General features: G+C 30.4%; 5 protein-coding genes across 6 annotated transcripts; 3 read left to right on the top strand and 2 right to left on the bottom strand.

Annotated features, from left to right (window-relative positions):
* Window positions 1–74: 74 nt before the first annotated feature.
* Window positions 75–1,635, top strand: LOC126832758 (complex III assembly factor LYRM7). The gene is made up of 5 exons (XM_050563671.1): window positions 75–240; window positions 343–415; window positions 478–548; window positions 997–1,078; window positions 1,404–1,635. Exons 1-5 carry the CDS (start codon window positions 214–216, stop codon window positions 1,535–1,537), a joined length of 387 nt encoding a protein of 128 aa, XP_050419628.1. The 5' UTR covers window positions 75–213; the 3' UTR covers window positions 1,538–1,635.
* An 878-nt stretch (window positions 1,636–2,513) lies between these two features.
* LOC126832734 (U4/U6.U5 small nuclear ribonucleoprotein 27 kDa protein-like) lies at window positions 2,514–3,693 on the top strand. The gene is made up of 2 exons (XM_050563628.1): window positions 2,514–2,652; window positions 2,741–3,693. Exon 2 carries the CDS (start codon window positions 2,748–2,750, stop codon window positions 3,318–3,320), a length of 573 nt encoding a protein of 190 aa, XP_050419585.1. The 5' UTR covers window positions 2,514–2,652; window positions 2,741–2,747; the 3' UTR covers window positions 3,321–3,693.
* An 8,383-nt stretch (window positions 3,694–12,076) lies between these two features.
* On the bottom strand, window positions 12,077–16,909 carry LOC126832768 (YTH domain-containing family protein 1). 2 transcript variants are annotated; one of them, XM_050563693.1, is made up of 6 exons: window positions 16,490–16,909; window positions 16,354–16,378; window positions 16,010–16,092; window positions 13,481–14,622; window positions 13,091–13,421; window positions 12,077–13,002 (listed from the first exon to the last, which is right to left on the bottom strand). In XM_050563693.1, the coding sequence occupies exons 1-6, from the start codon at window positions 16,511–16,513 to the stop codon at window positions 12,670–12,672; spliced, it is 1,938 nt and encodes a 645-aa protein (XP_050419650.1). In that variant the 5' UTR covers window positions 16,514–16,909; the 3' UTR covers window positions 12,077–12,669. The 2 variants fall into 2 exon arrangements, with proteins under 2 accessions (XP_050419650.1, XP_050419651.1); XM_050563694.1 differs by having other exon boundaries at window positions 16,462–16,908.
* A 232-nt stretch (window positions 16,910–17,141) lies between these two features.
* On the top strand, window positions 17,142–18,754 carry LOC126832769 (60S ribosomal protein L30). The gene is made up of 3 exons (XM_050563695.1): window positions 17,142–17,322; window positions 18,118–18,263; window positions 18,529–18,754. Exons 1-3 carry the CDS (start codon window positions 17,302–17,304, stop codon window positions 18,704–18,706), a joined length of 345 nt encoding a protein of 114 aa, XP_050419652.1. The 5' UTR covers window positions 17,142–17,301; the 3' UTR covers window positions 18,707–18,754.
* A 2,257-nt stretch (window positions 18,755–21,011) lies between these two features.
* On the bottom strand, window positions 21,012–23,602 carry LOC126832748 (porphobilinogen deaminase). The gene is made up of 4 exons (XM_050563651.1): window positions 23,461–23,602; window positions 22,853–23,390; window positions 21,739–22,070; window positions 21,012–21,661 (listed from the first exon to the last, which is right to left on the bottom strand). The coding sequence occupies exons 2-4, from the start codon at window positions 23,241–23,243 to the stop codon at window positions 21,251–21,253; spliced, it is 1,134 nt and encodes a 377-aa protein (XP_050419608.1). The 5' UTR covers window positions 23,244–23,390; window positions 23,461–23,602; the 3' UTR covers window positions 21,012–21,250.
* Between the last annotated feature and the right edge of the window lie 88 nt (window positions 23,603–23,690).

The following is a 23,690-nucleotide window of genomic DNA, read 5'->3' as shown; positions in this document are numbered from 1 at the left end:
GGAATAGATATATTTATTATTTGATAATATTCTATGCTTCTTATGTAAATTAAAAATTGATATGTTATCACTTATTTTATCTCTTGACTCTCGCTGTAAAAAAAAATTTGTCTTCAAATTTCAAAACATTTCAACATCGAAAATTATAGTTAAACGTACAGGCTGTAAAAATTGTGTCTAACAAATTATTTTAAGCTTACATACTGTATAATTATGGCATACAATGGAACTAAAAGACAAGTCAGTTCATACAGTATTTTGGTTAAATTCTTTACTTTGAGTTCTAAACTTTATAGTTTTTGAACATTATGAAAATAACTTAATAACATTTCTTAATTATAGGTGCTTAATACTTTTAAATTAGTTCATAGAGCAAGATCAAAGTGCTTTAAAGATGATAATCATATGTCTAATGGTTGGTCCAGTATTACTATTACTGTTTAATTATCATTTTTAACATAATACTTCATTTTATAGCTGCAAAAGTTCAAATTAATGAAGAGTTCAAAAAAAATAAATCAGTCTCAGATCCAATCACTGTACAAAATGTAAGTATATTGTACTATTTAAAAATAAATAGTATGATTTTTATAAATTTAAAAAATCTATTATTTATTAATTATTATAAACAGTTAACATGTTCTACTATATATTATAGTATTTACCGTAAGTATACAAACGCAAGTTTAATGACTACCAGTGTTGGTATGATAATGCTGCAACATTTTAACAATAGTTAATTACTTATTGATTAGTTATTAATTATTATTAAATATGTTGAATATTTTAGAACAAAATAGTTGGTTTTGTTTGTGTGTGTATGTTGGGGATGGTGGGGAAGGGTTAGACAGTAGCATACATAATGCAACAACAGTGCAAATAAAATGTAAGAAGCACCATAATGGATTAATTTACTTGAAAGGATTACCTAAAATGATTGTATAGTTTGATAAAAATATATAACAATTTAAATAATGTTTAACTTGAATTTTGCAGCTAATCAAGTTTGCCTTAGATGTTGAAAATGAGTTATTAACGCAAGTAGTCCAGGCTGAGCGTATTGCTGAAAATAAATTTAGTATGTTTCCTAATTATAGTAGGGTTTTACTAGTATTGCTATGTATTAGACATTAGTGTTGTATAATATATTGATGGCCATTGTCAAAGATTTGGGTAAGGGGTAAGGTAAAAACCTTAAAACTTAAAATTAGTGCTTTTCAAAATACCTACATTTATTTTTGAGTGAGAGATTTGTTGATATAAAAATAAATGTAGCACTAATTTTAAGTTTTAAGGTTTTTAGAATCCCAAGCCCCCAAAATCTTTGTTCGTGTCAATGGCTTAATTGAAAACATTTTTCATTACGAGAACAACTTAAGTACATTTTACATTTTTGTTTTTAGAATTGAAGATAGATCCTGATAGACATACTTATGAAAATATTCCATATGCTGAATTAGATGATGAAACATACAAAAAATGGAAAGAATCTAAAAAGAAAGGCGGTAAAAAAGACCAGAAATGTTGCTGTGATTAGTGAACATAAATAATGTTAGAAATGTTAGTTATATAAATCTGTGAAGTATTGTTAAATTTGTTTATAAATCATGCTAAATTAAACTTATTTTAATTTATCATACTAATATTATTGATAATGCAATGTTACATAATCATTGCTAATATTAAATATTTATATATATATATATATACGCATAAATATAACATTTTAACAACAAGCGAGTTAAAATTCTTTTATTATTATTATTATAGTTATAATATCATTGTTTTTTTAAACTATTTATTATATTTAATAAATAATAATAATAATATAAATGTAGCTCATATTCAATATTGCTAATTATATCTATTTAGAGAGCCTATATTATAATAATTAATGACTTTATAGGCTTTTCAGTTTTCAGATCTATCCTATAGATGACAATGTAGATTGAATATATTATTTACATCAGGTCCACGGTTCATAGTTTAAAACAAACTATTTTATTAGTATAATAATACTAGTTATAACTAAATTTATAAACCGTGAAATGTGATCGATAATCGACTTGAACAATATAAAAAGTTTTGAAAAATCCAAGGAATTAATATCCTATGGATGTGCTTACTGGTATTAGTATCTATAATACAGCTTACAACTAATTAGATTATTAGGGTTAATCAATAAACCTTGTCCTAAGATGGGTTTAAATATAAATCCACCTTGCCTTGTTCATAATATTGTACTATAATCTATAGATAACACGGCCTTATCTTCTAATCAAACAAACTCAGCTAAGTTATCAATAAGTAATATTATAAACACAAAATAACCAGAAAGGAAAGTTTAAAAAAAATTATAAGGAGACCACCGAAAAAGGCCGACTGCGATTTTGCTGAAGGGAGCCAGCCTATAATAATTGTTAAATCTAGAAAAAGCACAATAATAATAATTGTACGTAATCCGCTAAAAAAAATGTCGGGCACTTATCAGTCCCGGCCTAGGTTTCTCTTCTGGTTATTCCATGTTATTAATTTATATTAAAAAATGATAACACATTGAAATCTAATCTATTTCATAAAACCAGTGTCCAGTACAAAAGAAATTGTTTTAAAAAATCTGACGTAGTCTTTAACCACTTGTATTACATATTGGTAAGTATATACAGGCTTCGTTTAATTTGTTATTGTAAATATATAAACAAGTTCAAAACGTCATAATATTATTTGGCTATAATTCTAGAATAACTATGAGGGAACGAGACCGTTACAAGGATAAAGGACGTGATCGTTCTAAAGATAGAAACCGAGATCGTTCTCACAGTGTTACTAAAACTCGTAGAGGTCGTTCTCGTAGTGCTTCACCTAGAACAAGGCGTGAGGCCCGTTCGTCAAGAAGTTTGTCACGATCACGTCGAGGGCGTTCTCGTAGTGTTTCTCCACGTTCTAGACGTGATGTTCGAAAGAGAAGTCGTTCCCGTCAACGATCTAGATCACCTATTAGACGTCCTTCGAGGGATAGACGTCGTTCCAGAAATCGGGATTTACGAAGATCTAGGTCTAGATCTCCTAAGAAAGATAAAAAATTAGTTCGGCCTGTCCAACCATCTGCTCCTAAAGTCACAGAAGAAGATCTTCGTGGTAAAACTGTTGAAGAACAAGAAATGATGAAAATGATGGGTTTTTGTACTTTTGACTCTACACATGGTAAGGAAGTTGAAGGAAATAATATTGGTGATGTTCATGTTATACTTAAACGTAAATATCGTCAGTACATGAACCGTAAAGGAGGATTTAACAGACCTTTAGATTTTGTAGCTTAAAAATTATATTGCAAAACTGATATTTAAAACAATGACTTATTAACGATACTGACAATTTGCTAATTTTTTTTATTAATATATTATTATTTATTAGCAAAAGAATAAAGAAGCCAATTAAACATTTTTTTTGTGTATAAATATTATTCATTTCAATAGACTTCAAAGTAAAAGTTGCTTATTGTACTACTGTAATTTCTATTAATTTTGTAATATACTATCCTTAAATATAAATTGCAATTAAATTTAGTAATATATACTAAATGTATATAAAAAAAAAATGTATCAACAATTATTTAAGTACAAATTTATTATTTCCATAATAATAGTTTTAATATAATGTTGTAGATGCATTATTTTTTATATTTTAAAACTGGTAGGCTCTTTAATTTTTAGACTTGTTGTCATTTTTTAAACTATGTTCTAAAAAACAAAATTGTATACCTACATCCTACCTATTAGCAATTATACGTCTTATTATTAAAATATAGTAATAATTTCATAATATGTTTGTTTTGCTTTTTAATTAAATTTTATATCTTATCTTGAAATAACGTTAAAAATATTCAAACTAAATGTCAATTGTTGCGTTTTTATGGGATACTTTTTCACACAGTTGTATGTATTTAAAATGTTTGTTAAATATATTAATGATTGGAATCCCTGTTTTTACATTTAAAATTTTGTGTGTACATGCTTTAATAGACGATGGTTTTAACTGTTTAACGCTAACTTACAAATTCCAAAACCTGGGGAAGTGGGGTTGACTATTACTCTACAGTATATTATTGCATTAAATACTAAAGTAGCAAACAGATTATTTCTCCTCTCATTGATTATGTACACAAAAACGTATCGGTATAATTATAATTTTATTTATTTTCGATGTGTGAAGATTATTTTTAGTTATCATATGCAAGTAAACATAAAAGTTCTAAAATTTAAAATAAAGTAGCCATGAAACTACAAATATTATACATATATCATAAAAACAGTAATGTAATAATTAGAGATATGTTTAAATAAATGAAAAACAGTAGATAAAATTATTTTCATATGGTAATGAAATAAATATTTTTACTATAATATTAATGTAGTGTTTGAACATATTGTAAATACTAGACGATGTATATTTTTAGGTTGTCGATGTACGATTGTATTTGTTTTTTGTTATGATTGTTGAGATAACCGTGGGCATGACGGGAGCTGGAAAACTTTTTGAATTTTCGCTTAGGGAATACAATGCCCATAGATTTATAGTTGGTAAACAACACTTCGATAGCTAAAAGTAAATCGATCACACTCAAAGTCGTTACCGGCGGTAACTTTTTTTTTTTCTTTGGATCATCAACAGTCGTCGTCATTGCGATTGTATCTTGGATAGGTACTGCTATATTTTCAGACGTGATGTTCTTTGCTATCAACTCAATCGTGTTCTTGGAAGGCGAGTTCCAACTTTGTTGTTTCAACAATGTATTCATTTCGTCAATATAGCCCCGAACGGGCCTCAAAAGGTGATAATCGGTTTCGTCGTCGATGCCAAAGTACAAGTTCTTCTCAGGAACTGTCATAACACTGTTCACGTATATTTGAATGTATTCGTAAAGTTCGTAGAAGAAAACGGACAGCATCATTTCCGTCACAAACGATTCGAACTGAACGCGATTGGCAGGCCGAAAATCTACATACACGTCTTCGTATATTTGCGTTATGCTTTTTTTGGCACCATTCCACCGCGCCTGGACTTTTAGGCTCTTCACCCACTCGGAATTTAATTTACCAAAACGTGGGGCGGCCACCAGTTGATTGAAATAGGTCTTGCTGCTATCCAAGCCGTGGTCATGTTTCCAACTCGCCACTAAAAACAATGACTCTCTTAGGTGGGTTTCCATAGCTTCCTTTATTACTACAAGCGGTTCTTTTTTCCCAAACAAACTTTCCAAGAAACTAAACTTCCAATTAACGCTTAGGTTGCAGTGCTTTCTGGAATACTTTTCCGTAAGATCCCACACGTAAAAATGGATCAACCGCACCCGGTTTAACCTTTTGTCGTTAGGAATCTCCCTGATTGACATTAAGGGTGAATGCGGCCTTACGTTGTCGTCCAGAAACAAATAGTAAGTCTTGAGGGCTTCCATGAGGTACGGCACGTTCTTGTTGTCGTAAAGTGTGTTGTAACCATTAGATTGTGGCTCTATCGACGAATTTTTATCAAAATCGCCTATTTTTTCCCGCACATCGAAATCGCGCAATATCAGCAACATATACTCCAATGGCTTGATCCAGTTGATTAATTCGGGGCTGATCTGTGTTTTCCAACCTTCCCAGTTCACCTCGTCCAACGCCTTCAGACTTCGGGATTCAACATTGTTGTTTGTCTTAAATAAACGGAGACTGAAGTGCTCAATCAATAAAAGCAGTTTCAAAATAATGCCACTCAGTTTGCAGTTAATGTACGTACGCACAACAGGTATCCATTTCAAAATATCAGATGGCTGCTTCACTACTTTAGCCTTCTTGGTGCCGGGTTGATTGCAGTAATCGATAGTTGATTTTAGTTCACTATTGTTTCGTTTGTCCAGCGCAGGCGATATTATGGTCGGGTCGTACTTGACGAGGAGCTGGTGCATGAAATAACGGCACAGATCTTTCTCATCTTGAGCTGTCCAGACTTTCGACCACGTGTACGCGACCATTAAAATGACGACCAAACAGCCTACCGAACAACACCGCATGATATTTGTTGTGTGCTCAACGACTATCTGGTTGGTTTATTATATTTTTTTAGTATCGTTAACCGACTTACTTGTTGGCTTTCCGGGTAAGAATAATTTCAATTCACAACGCCCAACTTGATAAATTGCACGACTTTTGTAAACTATTTTTTATTTCCTTTGTAGCATAATTAATACATAGAATTGCGTCATACCCGTGTATGAAATGTCAAAAAAATGTAATAAATAACAAATAAACTAATAAAATTAAATAACTCGCAGTTAAACAAATAAATCGCAGGTATACTTCTTATGTTGTGGTTTCGGTTTAGCCGTTGAACAATCGATGTAGGTCATAGGAACATAGACTTTTAAAAATCAAACACATCTAACCGATAATTGTTTTTGTTATTCAAGTACACAGTATATGAATTTCCGAATAGGGTCGATTAAAAGTTTTAGGAACACAGACCAGCTGCAGATTTTTTTTTTTTTACAAGTAGTCGATTTAAGAACCGAAAAACAATAAAAAAACATTTTCTTACTCGAAAACTAATATCGGTAACTAGTATACTAGTTAGTTAATAAAACACAGTTAGTTTTAGCTCTTCAGCATTGTAATTGTTGGACGCCTTATAATTACTATATTTCACATCTATACGTATGAACCGGTGGGTTTATAGTTAATTGTAATTGATCCACTGTATTTTTATCTTCTATTACACATTCCGGTGACGGATTGACGACCCGTCCTGGATAGCGAATCCGTCAAGAAACCATCTCATGATGGCAGCGTTGGGCCTTCATGGCCCGTTAAGCTACATGATGATGATTATAGATTACGGTGTTAGGCGGGAAACAAGTTGTATAAGTTGTTGAACTTTCTACAAATAACTATTAACTAATTCCGTTCGAAGTACACCACCCCCCCCCAGCGACGTATTTAGTTTGGGAGGGGATGGGGGGGTAGGGGGTATTGGCCCCGGTCGTCAACATTTTAAGACATTGTAAAATAGACAGTCTTGAAACATCTATGATAGCAATATTTTGGGGCGATGAACTAGAACGATTCAACATAACTAGTAAAAAAATTCAGTCAGCTGAAATCTAATTGGAAACGATTGTTGATTCATACGAATCATTCATGCGATATGTGTTAGATTTAAGAAGTATGTTTGATATCTATGAAGAGAAAGCAATTAAAAAATCAGCACAAAACATATAAAAAAAAAACGTAAAAGAAAAAGAAAATTGATGGATGAAAAACGAGAGGAAGAAACACATTTTGAAATCCGAGGTTCGTTTAGGATTAATAGGTAGGTAGTAGTTACTATACTATTATTGACAGACTACATTTAGAACTAAAAAGAAAAAAATTATACTATCAACTATGACGGATATCTAATAAAAAATTTTAATTCTTGTTTCAAATTATTAATCTATCACCATCAGAAAGTTTACAGAAAAGCAGAAATACTACAAAACATTTTTACAAATGATCTTTCTATTTTTTATTTGCTAATGAATGTATACAATTCATAACTCATAAGTTACTTAACGAATTTATCTGTAAATAAATTGCCTAAAACTATAATTGATACTTGTAAAATGATCAGGACTGAGAAACTACATGAACTTTTTCCAAACGTTGACATAACATTAAAGATCCATCGACCGACCTCGAATTGTTCAACTTTAAGGCCATTTCCTGCGCTAAAGAGAGCTAAATCATACTTAAGATCGAAATTGAACGAAGTCTGTATGAAAACTTTATCAATTCTTTCAATTGAATCTGAAATTACCACAGAAATCAACTATGATGATATTATTAATATATTTGCAAAGCAAAATTCACGCCGAAAAATTGAATTTTTTTTAAGCAGGTATTTAAATTTATTAATTTACTATATGTTTTAGGTTTTTAAATTTATATTTTAATATATTTACATTAAATTTTAATTTTAATCGGATATATATTCATATTGTCATTATATTAAGTTAAATTTACAGTCTGTCGTGAGCGCTGAAGATGGCAACATTGTTGCAGAAATATGACGTATCGCGGAGAGTATATAATTTTTATGGTTAAGGGTTTTTATTATTATTTTATTATTTTATTAAAAAATATACAACCATTTTTTTTTAAACTACTTCATCTCTTAGGACATATTTGTCCTTGTGCAAAGGCGCTAAATAAACAGCGCGCAAAATTGTAAATACGTTTGTTAACTTAAATTATTAAATCACAATAATCATGTAACGCGCAGATGTATCTAACACGCAAAAAACATTTTAAAGATTATATAACCTAGTTATTATTTAAACAAATATTTTATATACGAAGTGAACTAACAGATTTACATAAATTTGATGAGCAATTCTATCAGATCATCTGATAGTATACCCGATACTTAAATATTTGAAATACATATTTACCATGATTTTATTGCGCGTGAAAAGTAATAAATGCGATGTTCCGGTAAAACTAACGTATTATGTTCAAAGGCACAAATACAAGTGGCAAAGCACTTGTAGTATTACCTCATTATTTGATTTTACTCGAGAAAAGAAATAATATTAACAAACAGTACAACTAGAACGTTCCGTTTTGATTTGAAGGTAAACAAATTGTTTTTTAGTTAAAAGTTATATGTTGTTAGTTTTATTAGGAACGATTATAACGCAGGTATACAACGACCATTTCGTTTAATTAGTGATCTGTTGATCGCGTACTAAGTAGCACAACGCTATTAAATCATGGATACTAATTATCATATTCTACCAGCTGTAATCGGTGCGATTCTATTGATTTTGGGGAAATGTCGGATGCACTACGTGGAAAAAGAGTTTGAGGTAACGGCCCAGATATTTTGCAGCAATATTTTAAAGTTTGAACAATTTTTTAACATTCGCAATATCGAATCGGTTGTTAATAAAAAAGAATTACTTTATGAACACTTCAATACGGCAACGTATACATGCAATAGCATTGCACAAGGTGAGGACGGAATGCAGCTCTTTACTTCTTTAGACGAGCACAACTCAAACTCCATCAGTAATGGCATGAAGGCCGTGCAAACGTATGTTAACTGTAAGTTTATGACGATAATGACGAAGCTCATGGAGGTAGTGGAGCTACTAATGGAACTCTTGATCAAGACGATCATGGATAACAAGCGTGCGAATAAGAAAAAACTCGACACGACCAATACCCAATTGTTTGGCACAATCGTCAACCAACTAATCAAGTTTAAAATCGTCTTGGACGGCATGTACTTTGTGCTGAATAAATTCGAAAAACAGTTTATCGCGCCCGATGATCAGAGTTACGTCACCGAAGCCGTCAAGATAATGCATCTGTACATAAACAGGAAAAACATCCCTCCGATGGATACAGATGTCGAAATAGACGCCAAAATCCGGCGCATTCGTTACATCCACCTGCAAGTGCAAGAATTAATTGATCGGTACGAACCGGTCAACTGCGTGCAGGCCAAGTACATTCCATATCAGGGATTCGTTCGGGAAGAGAGAACCGACAACCGCGAACCATTTTTAATAGAAAGAATTGACGAAAACCTCAAGGCTGACAGAAAATTCGTCGACGAGTGCGCCTATCTGTTTGGCGGCCTTCATGGCGAAATGCTGCCCGAGTACCAGTGGGTAATCAATAAAACCAATATGAGCCAGTACGATTACATCAAGTGCATGTGGGACGGTGTCGAGAGGTCGGCAGAAGAGATAAAAAATGAAGTAGTGTTCGATTACCGGCCATCGTCCGTGTTCAAGTTCAACAACCTGACCGTGGACATATTGTTCGCCAATTTCTTTTCCCAACTCCAGTCCTACATGAACGTATACCTCGAATGGTTTTCCAACCGAAAGCAGCCAGGAAACAAGATAACCGAGTACGACGATCCGGAAACCGTGATGACTAACATGAAACAGTGGATCAACGCTATGTTCACCCATTTGCCGGACGGCGATCCTTCCCTATCAGACATCCACGCACGCCTGTTTGTCCCCAATCAAGTAATACCCGACAAGATGAGCATTAAGGCACTTCACTTGGTAATCAGCACGCGTCTCAATATCTACCTCGACAAAATCGACTTGAAAACTGTAAGCATGGACATTAATGATCACAGAGGTAGAGATTTCATTGCAAAACTCAAAGAACTCGAAAAGCTCATCGAAAATGTAATTAATTTCGCATCGAGTAATATTTATAAAACAAATAACATTGTTCTTAATAATTTATAATCATTATACTTTATACACGGAGTTCTATAATTTCTATTAGAAAGATAATTTGCATAATAATTAAATTAATATACTTTTATAATTAACTATAAAAACATGTAAATTGTATTGTATGTCAACATAGTTAAGAAGAGTCATCATGCTCATTACAACTTACAAGAGCTGTTAATAAAAAAAAAAGTCAAATAATATCGGTAACTTAAAATTAAAAGTTCTTTGTTTGTAGTACGTTTTTTAACAGTTAGTATAAAATATAATAATTAACGATCTATATTACTTACAATTATCTTTTAAAACCCTGTAGTAAAACTTTAGTTCTTACTTATATTATTATTGTGGTGACAAATATAAATAAAAATGGATAATTATATATTTTTATTTATTAGGTATGTCCATATTTTGTATGTAGTAAAGCGTATACTATAGTAACCTAGCGGCTAGCTGTAGTGTATACAATAACGTATGCATGTAGCTAAAGAAGTAACAGCTAGCTGACTACCCTTGGATTTCACCCTGATATTTGGACAGCTACTCTTTTTCGTAAACTTTAATTTTAAAAGACTGGAAAAAAATGTTTTATTAAAACAGCTAATATAGTTTTAAAAAATATTATTAATTTTTTGCATGCGATTTTTTTCAGTCTTCATATAGATAAAATACAAGGATGTATTACCAATAATATATTCGTTCTAACTGTAACCTGATGATAGCCAAGTGAAAAAGTACTTACTAATATTCACGGCATTATACTTGGTGTTGTCCGTAATAAACATTATATTATATTAGAATATAAAGGTTATAAAATAGTTTTCCATTTCTTATGGTTGTTTGTTTGTAACATATACAATATTTATTTCTAAAATTTGACAATTATTAATGTTAAATGGAGGGAGGAAAATTATATAGTAACCCGTGTGAAAGAGATGCGTGTTGATGGAAGGATTTGAAAGTACAGTCAGAACGAAGAAGATGTGTGTAAATGTTATAAATAAGACACGGATACGGATGGAGTAAAGAAAGTATAGCGTATAGAAATTTTACCCACATTTCTTTAGGACAAGGCAAAGAAAAGAATTATGTAAGCCTTGTGTTAAAAAGCATAATACAATTTTTAACTTTAATAGCCTATCAATAAAATTATCCAAGAGAAGGGGTTAGGTTTAACAGGATATGCGAGATCTAAATACTTTTCTGAATATATTTTTTAACCAGCTAAAGACTTTTTTTATCGAGTACAAGTAAACAAGAAGACCCAAAAGTTCTTAAAATGAGCAGTATAATAAATGTTATATTTTTATACTAAACAATTAATGAGAGTAAAAACTATGTGGGACATTCTACATAAAATTGGATCTTAGTTTTTGTCAAAATTTGTATTCACTTAGTACACTAATAAAAACACCAGGAAGATACTCATCACAGAAAAACACATCAGCCATGTTCTTATTAGTCAAATAGTGTGTTGTTATACTATTACATTAATATAACCAATAATCATTGAGTATATATTGTATACATACATAAATTATTATTATTACAATATTTAATCTTTTTGTAGTTATACCTAATTCAATTATGTATAACTTACAGAAAAATTAAGTATCAATAAACATCAAGGTAAAAATGTTGTTTTCATGTATCTTTAGAATTAAAGATTTAAATATTTTCACTTAGATTTTTTGTCCAATTGGCATATTTTAAGACTTATAATCCAATTAGAATAATTAATTACAAACAAACAACCAAAATATACTTATAATATTAGTTTAATAAATTCTAGAGCTCATAAAATAAAATGTAGGCAAGGTATCAAATATTTTTAATAAGTATAAAAATTATAACAAAATAGTTAATAATGTAATATTAATGGGATTTACTATTAATTTACTCGAGTCTTACAAAAATATCATTATGATCAGAAATTAACAGAAGGATACAACCATGAAAAAATTTTCAAACATTTAAGCTGCTATTCAGTAAAAAAAAAAGTATTTATATAACTTAATACCAAAATACGTTTAAGAGCACCTTTCTGAATAATAATTAAGTTAACACTGAGGCATAGTTGTTTATACACAACATAAGTTCCATAATATTATATTACTAGTAAAGTTATAAAACTCGACAAAATTGATATAAATCAGCTAGCAACAGATTAGTTCACTAAAATTTATGTCCAGGCAGTTTTGCATACATAAAAAAAAATTGAATAATAAATAAATAAAATTAAAAAATAATAATAATAAAAATAAATAAAACAAAACATTATTATTATTCTTTTTTTTTATATTATAAGGGGAAAATGTTTTTTTTAGGAACGCAGTTAAAACAATGAAAATATTTCTACTATCCTGCTTAACTAGGAGAAAAATTACTTATTCATCACCACGAGTCTGTTTTAAGTTACTGTTGATAAAGACTGACGGCCCCCCTCTACCTCTACGCCCTCCTCTATTATAGCTATTAGTTTTGTGTTCTTCCCAGTTTCGTTGATGATCACGACTTTTATTTTGATCACTACGGTGGTTTCTGATATGTTCGCCTTTATCTCTATTGTTATCGTCCTTACTTTGACCATTGTCATTACGATTTCTATGATTTTCAGTTCGTCCTCGGTGACTCTGACTATGACTTTCGGATCTATGTTGTTGGTGTAACGAATTTTCCCTATCTCTACTTCTAATATCTTTGTGTTTACTATCCCAATCCTAAAAGTAATTAATAAATAAGGATCATTAGTTTTATTTAGGCAATAATATAAATCAAGGTTGGTTAAAAATAAATTAGAGCACAAACCCTATTGAAATAATTGTGTTGTGGTTTGTTATCATTTGAATATTTAACAGGTCCACTTTGATTATGTTTGTTTATTGTAGAATGTGAAGATGGTGGTAATGGTGCTACACTTTTCTTAGTATCTTCCAACTGTTGCAAATTTTCGTAATGCTGGAAATCATCAAAAATTGATGTTTCATGTTGGTACGAATGTATTATTCGTAATACTTGAACACCCTGGTCATATAAAACTTCCTGTGTGTCTCTGGAATTAGTCACAGATTTGTTTTCATTGTTCTCTAACCTAATATGTCTTAATTGGGAGTTGGGCACATCTTTAACGTAAATCCATCTAGAACACAAAAACAAAACTAGTATTTCATAAATATGATTATTATATATTAATATTACCTAACACCAAATTGCCCTTTCCATTTATCTTGACACCATACAGAACTAGAAGAATTGTAATCGACAGCAGAAATCATTTCAGCTACGCCACAAAAATGACCTGAACCATTTACAGAGTAAAGGAGATATATTTTCTTTTTTTCTGCTTCACGGAATGCATTATCTAGTCGTTTATTCCCATGTTCAGTTGAACACCAAATTTCATATTTTATTGATCTATGGATATCATCTTCTGAATAAGATTTAATAACAAAAAATCTAGATCCTTCTGGCGGATTTGAATACTCAGCAGGATTATAATGATTTTTCTTTTTTAATTCATCAATTATTTGATGTTTTGGCTTTTCCTCCATGGGAGCAGGCTTTGGGGTAGTTGAAAGTTGTGGAGGAGGTGACGACATAATTATTGGTGGTGGCGGCACATGCCTGATATGGTCAGGTGGAGGTATATGAGTTGGTATTTCACCAATTGGAGGATTGAACGGAGGAGCAGTATTGATCTGGTTGTTCCAACTTTGAGGTTGAGTTTCTACAACAGTTGGTGGCGGTGGGGCTTGAATAACCGGTACGGGTATTTGCACTTGTACAACTGGAGGTGGTGGTGGTTTCGCTACAGTCTTAGTTTCCCAATGTCCATCGTGTTTACCAAGTATCATAGGAGGAGGAGGCATACCAGGAGCTTTCTTTTTAGTCACGGAAGCCAATGATATCATAGGCTTAGCTGGCTGTTTAGCAACGGACGCCCATGTTGTAACTTTTTTTTGGTGTAATGCACTATTATCCGTCTGTCCATAATCATTAACATTTAAACCATGAACACCTTGCTCAATACTTTTTATTTGTTCAGTTACTGGTACACTATACATTTGATCTTCAGCCCTATAATAACCTTCAAATGGTTTTTGAGCAATGAAATAATTATAATTGGGAGTAGGATTAGGATTAGTGTACTGAGCATTGTAAACATTTGGCTGAGTATATACTTCTGGAGTTGGCACATATCCTCCAATATACGTTACTGCTTCGGGTGCATTAGGCCAGGATCTTTCAGTCATGCCATATGGAGTTCCAGTAGGATATTGATATGGAACTGCGTTTTGATATTGATAGTACTGTTCAGGTGGCATCACGTTATTATAACTCTGAAAAAATTCCATGACTTTCAATTAAAATTTTAATACATAACTGAACGGGCTTTGATGAAAACGTAGTACATACAAGTGTATGAAAGTGAATGAAGTAAAAAAAAGAGACTAGAGATTTGTGTGAATAAAAGACCAGTTAGGCTTAAGGGAAATTGTTATAAAACTGTATGGGGCGTATGTTTTATGGCCACAATATTGGGCAATGGATAACAAATTTGAATAAAAAATGAATATTGCAGAGATGAAAATGTAAAGGTGATTGTAATATAACTACTAGTATAGGAAATGTTAAAATAATAAATGTATGAGGAAGTTAAGGTTAGTTTAAAGAAGATAAGAGAATTTAATAAGAGCAAATCTGGGTGTAAATATTTTGAGTCGAGATTGTGGACTAGAGTGGCCGACCTTAAATAGTTAGGAGAAGTAGAATATAAAAGACTAGAGTATGCCCTAATTTTATTCTTGAAATATTATTGTCAAATTAAAGGTTACCCATTTTTCTATCATAATAACTAAATGAAAAACATATAAGCTTCTAAAAACCAAAAAGATTTTAAGTTTAATATTATTGACATTATCATCATCATCATGTAGCTTAATAGGCCATGGTGGCTCCTTTTCACAAGACGACTGCTCACCTAAAATGGAGTGCCTGTAACCGAGTGTCAAACCAGCGACAGTGAGCGCTAACACACTGCTGCCTTAAACACTCGGTCACTCCTCCTCCTAAAAGATGACTACTTCTATTAAAAATACACATATGTAAGTTAATATTTATTACCAAATATCAATGCTCGGAAAGGTCCATTAAAAGAGTAACCACGTCGAGCACCTTGCCAAAAAATTTAAAAAATGAGATTGATGCAATTGTATATAAATTTTGTTCCTCAAATTTTATTATAAAAAATATTCGCAAAACTCTCTTGATTTTTCTCACGTTTTCTAGCCACGTAACAACACTGTATGTCGAAAATTTTAATGATCACCTGCATCTGCTAGGTCTAAAAGTTTCTGTGCAAACACATTTGTTTGAAATTTCAAATATTGAGTAACTATATGTATTTGTATAGTCAAGTATCTAAATACACTCATAATGTAATACTTGAATATCAACAATTCACACCAAAATTTCAAACCAATAAAAAGGCATTCCTGAAAAATATGAATTTTAAACATAGGTTTTCTGACCAAGCGATGATATGTTGCAGTAAAAATAAAATGCTTATGAGCATAAATTATCAAGTATGATAAAAATGTTTAAAAGTTAACATTTAAACAACAAAATATATTCTAAAAAACATTGAAACTCAAGAACAATTCATCATTTAAAAATTGTATACCTATTTAGAAGAAAAAAAGTAATTATTATATTTTAGCTACTTACAGGTTGTTGTTGAACTTGTGGATGCCAAGAATTATCATAAGTTCCACGCTCTTTTACATTATTATGGTCTTTTGGTCCATTCACTGTAACACAAACAAATTCAAGTAATATAATCAATATTCAAAATTAGTAGGTATATCTGATTAATAAAGAGCTAACTAACTTCAGCTTCTCCTATTGCTTATATATATTAGTTTTCTATTCAATAACACTTATAAAAGTTCTAGATATCTAATCAAGATAAAAAAATTGACCCAGTACCTATACCCATAGAAATAAGTTAAATAAATACTACTTGAAATGTATATAACTACTTAAAAGTATTAAAAACTGATATGGTTTACCTTGATTTCCTTGTCCTTTCACGCGCTGAACGAGTACATAGAACATGACAAATAAATACAAAATAATACCGAAATATTATAAATTGTACCAATTGCAAAAGTCAGTACCTATGTAAGAAAAATGGTTATATTTCACCTGTTCAGAAACGCCGGCTGACATTACAACGGTGGCACTGCAAACGTATCGAAATTTGACTACCAATAATTGTAGAGGACAACGGATGATTTCGACCAAAACAACTTGAAAAACAATACTGAAAATCCGTAATCCGACCAAACAATGGCGGAACGATGCCGGAAAAACGTCGCAGATAATAAATGAAAATAGTAAATAAATAATAAAACGAGCAAGATAAATAGGGGGAGAAGAGAAGTGAACTTGTCCAGTAAAGCGCGTGCGCCCGTGGAATGTCAAGGAGTAATATTCAAGCTGTATCTTCCGAAAAAAAAAACAACAAATTTCCAAGTTATGGACGAATTAAAATAAAACCAAAATTTTTTAAACCAATAACGATCACTATTAATTAAATTGGAGAATTTATTTAGTCTTCACATTGACATATTGACTGATGCCGTATTAAATTACATGTTGAGGTCACACTGATAATGCATTACCTATGTTTGGTTACCGCATTTGGTATATTCCTGGTAGCAAATTATAAGCACAAGCTATAACCTCCAACAAAATAACCGTATACAAATTGAGTTTGCGGCCTGCGGGATATGTCCCGTGGAGATTGGAGTGTGGAGTGTGGTCACATTGGTTACCACGTAACTACTAACTTCATACTAGTGTCTATAGTATATGACTCTTTCATTACGTTTACGGCTTGCAGGTCCGCTCGCACACTTTGTGTTTCCGAGTGGATATTAATATTTTAAAAGTTATTGAACTTTTAAATACGTATTTTTTTCCTTTTATTTTAAAACAACCCGCTAAACTAAAAAATGGCTGCTGGAAAGAAACAGGTAAGACTAAGTGATTTGAGTTTTCGACATTTTTCACAGCTTTGTTTCATCTTTACGAATGAACACGTGTTATTTTTAGGCTATTTATTATATAAATTAATGTCGATTGATTCTTGAATTATTGTCAAACTATTCTTCTATTAACTAGTCATTCTTCTCAAGTAATAACTACCTACTTTCTGTTAATCGTTTTATTGATATGTTTTTTTAAGTTTGGTCTTGGTGGACACAAACGTTGAAGAATTTCCAAGTATGACTGAGTAATATATTACGTCTTTAGAAAAAAGTGACTTGTATTTGTAGATATTGGACCTTAAGTCTGGAAAATGTTGAAGTAGGGAATGTGTGAAGGATAAACTCAAGTCTTGACATTTAAAGTAGTTTTTCAATTATTAAACCAAGTACTAATACAAATTGGTCCAATACTTAGTTAAAAGTTATCATCAATCCAAAAAAAAGAGATTTGTGTTGAACATAATTACAAAAACCATTGTCTAATGTAAAAAACGGTTTTTTTATTATTAAAAAATAACCAGCTCTTATCCAATTAGGTCAGGAACTAATATATTGGTTTGTAAATTAATCTTTTGATTTTCTTCAACCCTTATCATTTTACCCATTTAATAGCATCATTTCAAATTTGTTTTAAGCTTCTCTGTTATAACTACTAAGTTTTACTAAGACTACAGTTAAATGTTATGCTAATTTATTTTACAATATAAACAATTCGTTTTTGTTATGTACGTCGTAGGTACCCTATATTTATTTTTATCAATGATACAATTTATGTTACAGAAAAAGGCATTGGAAAGCATCAACACCAAATTGGCTCTTGTCATGAAGTCAGGAAAATGTGTCCTTGGACTGAAACAATCCCTGAAGACCCTTAGACAAGGAAAATCAAAATTAGTTATAATAGCTAATAACACATCTCCTCTAAGGTGAGACTGAGAAGTAGGAAACCCCATCCTCATTTCTATTGCATATTTTCCAATTTGAGGGGTTTACCTATGGAGTAGTCTCTAAAATGATATTGAAAAACATTTGGAATTTATTTCTCTGTTAATTCCTTCCTTCATTCTTTTGACTGACATTATTTAGGTGATTAAACCTTAATGAGGTAAATTACCTAGGTAAAATTCGATCACTTATTTTACTTTAATACTCATATTGTTAAATACTAACAAGTTTTATGATCATTATCAGGGTGTCAGAAATTGAATACTATGCAATGTTGTCCAAGACTGATGTTTTCCAATATTCCGGTAACAATATTGAATTGGGCACTGCTTGTGGAAAATACTTCAGGGTTGCCACCTTATCGATCACGGACCCAGGAGATTCAGATATCATTAAAACGATACCAACTGATGCAAATCAGTAATTTTGTATTAGCGGTTTTAAATAAATAAAAATTATTTTTGACTACAAAGGTTTTATCACTTGTCTTTTAACTTATTCCAAGTATATTAAAATAATTTATTGGTATGAAATAATGGTGTATTTGAAAAGTAACATACACTCAATAGTAAACATATTAGCCGTCTTGGCAAATAGCCGCCGCAGGCATTGATTAACACCTTGTAATTGGTTGTCTGCTAGCTAGTATATTAATATTATACTATACATATTATAAGTTTATATATCTCAGCTTTATCTCTTATGATAATTATTATGGATCATGAGCTACTTCATAATAATGAGTATTGACTTTATTATATTGTATATAATCCATTCTAATGTGTATATGTAAATCTATAGTCTATCTACTGGTCTTCTGTATGGTAGCTTGTGTTTACCCATCAAATTACTGATTTACTTTTTTTTTCATCAACATGAACTTTATTAACGTACCAAGGACAACTTTAAACCGAAATTAAAAAATAGGCACCGGTGACTTATGTGGTACCTTGAGAATCACGCTGTGTGAGATGACTGTGTTTCTCATAACATGAGAATTTGAGATAAGTTTTTTTATTAACGCGTCGAGTACACTAGTCGGTGTGAGAGAAACCCATGATCCTAATGGTAACTTGATAATAGAAGTAGTGTTTTTTTTTAGCGTGTAATATGCATAATTTTTTTTATAGATAGAATCCTAAAATAATTAGTTTTCTTTAGTCAATAATAAAAACTCGGGAAAAATTACCAATATATCTAAAGGTATGGCTTTTTAAAATTATATTGATTAACGATCCATTAATATATTTAAATTTTAAAACATTTTAGTGGAATATATAGTTTTAGAAATAATTGATAAATTTATCGTAGATTTTAAAACTAGAATCTAGATAGTAAAATGCATTTTACTATGACCTTTTTATGGATAATAATAAAACATTTTTTTTAGACATTTGCATAAGTAGACAAATTTTTAGACGTATGACTCCATGATACGCTGAGAAATTATAACAGTAATCCTCATTTTGATTAAAAGTATATTAAACAAAATATATTAAATAATAATCACGATTTAAGATCATATCTTATATATAAACTTATAAATAAATTAAAAAAAACATTTTACAGAGTTATAGTATCAAGTTGGAGAGACGTTTATACTGCACTTAAAATTTTAATTAAAAGAATCTGTTATTTAATAAATCAAATTGAAATGGGTAGACATTGTCTCATTGTCCCTTACAATGCTTCGACACTGCAATATTGCTATTTAGTAAAGACAATGGACGTGCAGTTGTGTATAAAACTATTTTTAGGACAATTTTTGACAGCTATTTAAAAAAAAATGTCATCCAAACATGTAGGTACGCATATTCTCTATTATTGACTAAGTAATAAAATAAAATACTCTATTTTTTATACATATTTAAAATAATGAGAACTTTAGGTTTTCTCGTCGGATTTTTTTATATTAATAGCCCAACATTCAGTTAATGTTTTCATTTTCATTTTTATGTGCTTGTTTAATTAATTTTAATTTATCTAAAAATATGACAAGGGAACCTAGTTAAAATTATTTAAATGTTTTTTCTATGACCATTCACTTTGGTCTACACACTTTTCCACAAACACATTATGATGATTATTTTTAAAGGGTATGACGTACCCTTAATAAAATAAATCAACACTGTAACTATGTTAATTATGGTTAGAACTTTAGATTGAGTATAACTCGTAAATGATTATGACTACTGCTATAACATTAATTTAAAAAAAAAAACAATTGTACTAATATTTGTTATTAGCAAAAAAGTCATTAACTAGCAGATAAAACCATTATACAGATAAAAACTGCCATTATAATTGTTTTTATTATAATTTTCTAAAATATAATTATAGGCTTGACAATTTTTAATAGTGTTTGATCATGAATATTAGTCATATAATTTTTAAATCTTGGTCCCTATAAAAACGAATTAACACTCCTTTTGGGGTTATATTATCTAAAATTACTAAGTTGTATGACATTTCAATGTTTAATAGCTATACTACATATTACTTATTTTAAATATTGATGCATAGATAAATAAAACTATTTTCTAAGGGTCCTTAATAATAGGAAATACCCAAATATATTTAGTTTTTTTAAACATTGGGGTTAATTATATTTTGACCATATTTTTGTTTTAAAAATAACAAATAATGTTTATATAAAATGTGCATTTTTCTAAGAAAACATTTTATTTTCTGGCGGTAGTATTGTTTTTAATAAAAAATATTTACTTAAATTGATCCATTAACTGTTTATTTTTTTTTTATAAGTAAAAATGTCAACATATTCAGGTAGATAACTAATTATAAATATTTATTATTTAACTAAAAATAAAGAAAAATATTAAAACAGAACTCAAAAAGTAAGATATATGAAAAAAAAAATAAATAACAAGATTTTGACATAATTCACCATAACCATAAAGTAAGATAACCATAAAGATACACCAGAATAAAAACAAAAACAATAATAATACTATGATTTTATGGCCGAATGAATAGTATCTTTTGCTGTATTCATAATATTTAGAGCTCCTTTCATAATTAAATCATCTGCCAACTCTTTTCCTAATTTCAAAGCTACATCCAAATCGAGATAACTTATTTTACCCGGAGTAATTCCAACGAATTGTCTTAGCTGTTTATAAGGGCATTTTTTAGGTGGCTCTCCATCATCACTTCTATATTGGTCAATATGGTTTTGAATTAATTTTTTATCAGGCAGCATTTCACATTTTGAATTTTGTAAAGTTTCAGAACCATCTAAACTCCAAACAGCACCTTCTATTGATATTGTGTTTTTATCAAAACATATTGTTGATCTTGTACCAACAGGAGCACTACAGCCACCGCCCAGTCGTGTAAGAAAAGATCTCTCTGCCACAATCTATAACCCCAAAAAAAAAATTATATACAACAGTACAAATACTACAGCTTTAAAAGTTTTTTACTTGACAGAATTACCTGTAAAACGGTATTATAATCATGTAACGGTTCTAACATTTCTAAAATAAAATCATCTCCCATTCGGCATTCAACTGCCAATGCTCCTTGCCCAACTGCATATAACATAATATCAGGATCTATTATTTGGGATACACGCTTTTCCCATCCCATTCTTTGAAGACCAGCCAAGGCTAAAATAATGCCATCATAGCCTGGATTTTTGTTGCCAGTTTCGTCTGGAATAGTATCTAATTTTTTTAATCTTGTATTTAAATTCCCTCGTACATCAGAAACTTGCAAATTAGGAAATTTTCTTTTCAATTGAGCTGTACGTCGTAGAGAGCTAGTACCTAAAAAAATAAATGAATATTAATGTAATATATTAGGGACTATAGTAGAAGTATTTATTATTTTTAATAAACTGGCGCTTCTTACAAAAACTAGCACTTTTCAGTTGCTGAGCGGATAACATTTTAAATCATAATTTATACCTAAGTATGCAAAAAATAGTATTAACGTCTTATTAAGCCATATGCAATATTTAATTATTTTTCCAGAAATAAGAGCGTTAGGTAAAATTATCACAAATGTGTCATTTTATTTTGTCAAAAAATTAATTTCTTAAAATTTCATTCAAATCCGTGACACTCATTTGTTAGAAAGCATTTTTATATTTTATTAACAAAAAGGAGGGAAAATATTATGCAGATAATCATATCATATATCAATAATAAATCATAAAAACCTGTTTAATATAATAGGAATTTTAGAAAATTAAATGAAAGAAAACATAAATTATTTATTTTATTCATTTCACTTCATGATTATAAGTTGAATCATCATTTAACTACCTATATTTTATACCATCTAGTGTTTACAGTTTAACTACTATATACATTATCCTAGTTTAATTGAGTCGTCAACTGTAATTAAAAGAAACAAAATAATTGAGCTATCCATAATTTAATGAAGGACTATTCTTTATCTATAAAATAATTGTTTTGTTATTACTAATAACAATTTTTTTTTAAATTTAATATATGATATATTATCTAGTAAATTATTTTAATATTGACTAGGTATTACGTAAAACTATTCAAAACAATTAAGATAACATGTACACATTACTTACCGATTAAACTTTCATGAGGTAATGAAGCCAAGTTATAGTTTTTGTACTCCTCTCGTAATACCAGTGCATCTCTAGGATCATCTCTCTTTAATACAGCTCCAATAGTAGTTCCAATCTCCATAACTGTCGGTAGATCCTTCAACGAATGTACAATTAAATCCACATTTCCATTTAGCAATGCTACTTCAAGGTCTTTAGTAAATAAACTCTTTTCTCCAATCTTTGGCAATGGTTTGTCTAAAACCCGATCACCCATAGTTGTCATAGAAACTATCTCGAATTCTGTCTCTGGGTATAACTTTACTAACTGGCTAATAACAAAGTTTGTCTGGATCAAAGCAAGCTCACTCTTACGCGAGCCCACACGAATTTTGCGTACTTCCTTGGCCATGTTTATGTATTGAAATTAATTAATAGATATTAAGAATGTAATGGAAAAAAGGTTGATAAATTAATGACACTGCAATAGATTTATCACCTTAACATTGAAAACAAAACTGATGTGTCAAACCATACTGGTCGAATTTGTATAGGTTTACTGTAAATATTAAAACAATAATGTAGATATGCCAGTAAATATTAGCATAATGTGATTCAAAAACACTTACCACTACTCTGTGGTGAGGTATGGCCTTAGTCAAACATAGACGACATTACGTAATGGCTAAATGGCAAGTGGAACATTTTATAATACATTTGGTTGGTGTGTATTTTAGAAAGGAAAAGCGAAAGGTTTAAATTGTTGAAAGCTGATTCATTATCAGTGACCAATGTCATCAGGGGCCTTATCAACGTCCTTATCTCCAGTGTACATTCTCATTGGCTGCACTGTATTTAC

The sequence above is a fragment of the Adelges cooleyi genome, unplaced genomic scaffold (genome assembly GCF_023614345.1).
Source record: "Adelges cooleyi isolate 19-005CV unplaced genomic scaffold, UGA_ACOO_1.1 ACOO_flye_CR_arks_rails_tigmint_CR_PRNA_167, whole genome shotgun sequence".
Lineage (NCBI taxonomy): Eukaryota > Metazoa > Arthropoda > Insecta > Hemiptera > Adelgidae > Adelges > Adelges cooleyi.
The sequence above is the reverse complement of the archived record's forward strand: the minus strand, read 5'-3'. Positions and strand labels throughout refer to the sequence as shown.

Bases quoted from the DNA above. Each gene is read 5' to 3' on its own strand.
- LOC126832768 (XM_050563693.1), bottom strand. From the start codon at position 16,513: ATGTCAGCCGGCGTTTCTGAACAG. The intron at 16,379-16,489 runs GTGAAATATAAC...GTACTCGTTCAG, and splicing joins CAGCCGGCGTTTCTGAACAG to CGCGTGAAAGGACAAGGAAA. The intron at 13,422-13,480 runs GTAATATTAATA...TTTGTGTTCTAG, and splicing joins AAAGGGCAATTTGGTGTTAG to ATGGATTTACGTTAAAGATG.
- LOC126832748 (XM_050563651.1), bottom strand. From the start codon at position 23,243: ATGGCCAAGGAAGTACGCAAAATTCGTGTGGGCTCGCGTAAGAGTGAG. The intron at 22,071-22,852 runs GTAAGTAATGTG...TTATTTTTTTAG, and splicing joins ACCTCATGAAAGTTTAATCG to GTACTAGCTCTCTACGACGT. The intron at 21,662-21,738 runs GTAATTCTGTCA...TTGGGGTTATAG, and splicing joins ATTATAATACCGTTTTACAG to ATTGTGGCAGAGAGATCTTT.
- LOC126832758 (XM_050563671.1), top strand. From the start codon at position 214: ATGGCATACAATGGAACTAAAAGACAA. The intron at 241-342 runs GTCAGTTCATAC...TCTTAATTATAG, and splicing joins ACAATGGAACTAAAAGACAA to GTGCTTAATACTTTTAAATT. The intron at 416-477 runs GTTGGTCCAGTA...TTCATTTTATAG, and splicing joins TGATAATCATATGTCTAATG to CTGCAAAAGTTCAAATTAAT.
- LOC126832734 (XM_050563628.1), top strand. From the start codon at position 2,748: ATGAGGGAACGAGACCGTTACAAGGATAAAGGACGTGATCGTTCTAAA.
- LOC126832769 (XM_050563695.1), top strand. From the start codon at position 17,302: ATGGCTGCTGGAAAGAAACAG. The intron at 17,323-18,117 runs GTAAGACTAAGT...TTTATGTTACAG, and splicing joins TGGCTGCTGGAAAGAAACAG to AAAAAGGCATTGGAAAGCAT. The intron at 18,264-18,528 runs GTGAGACTGAGA...GATCATTATCAG, and splicing joins AATAACACATCTCCTCTAAG to GGTGTCAGAAATTGAATACT.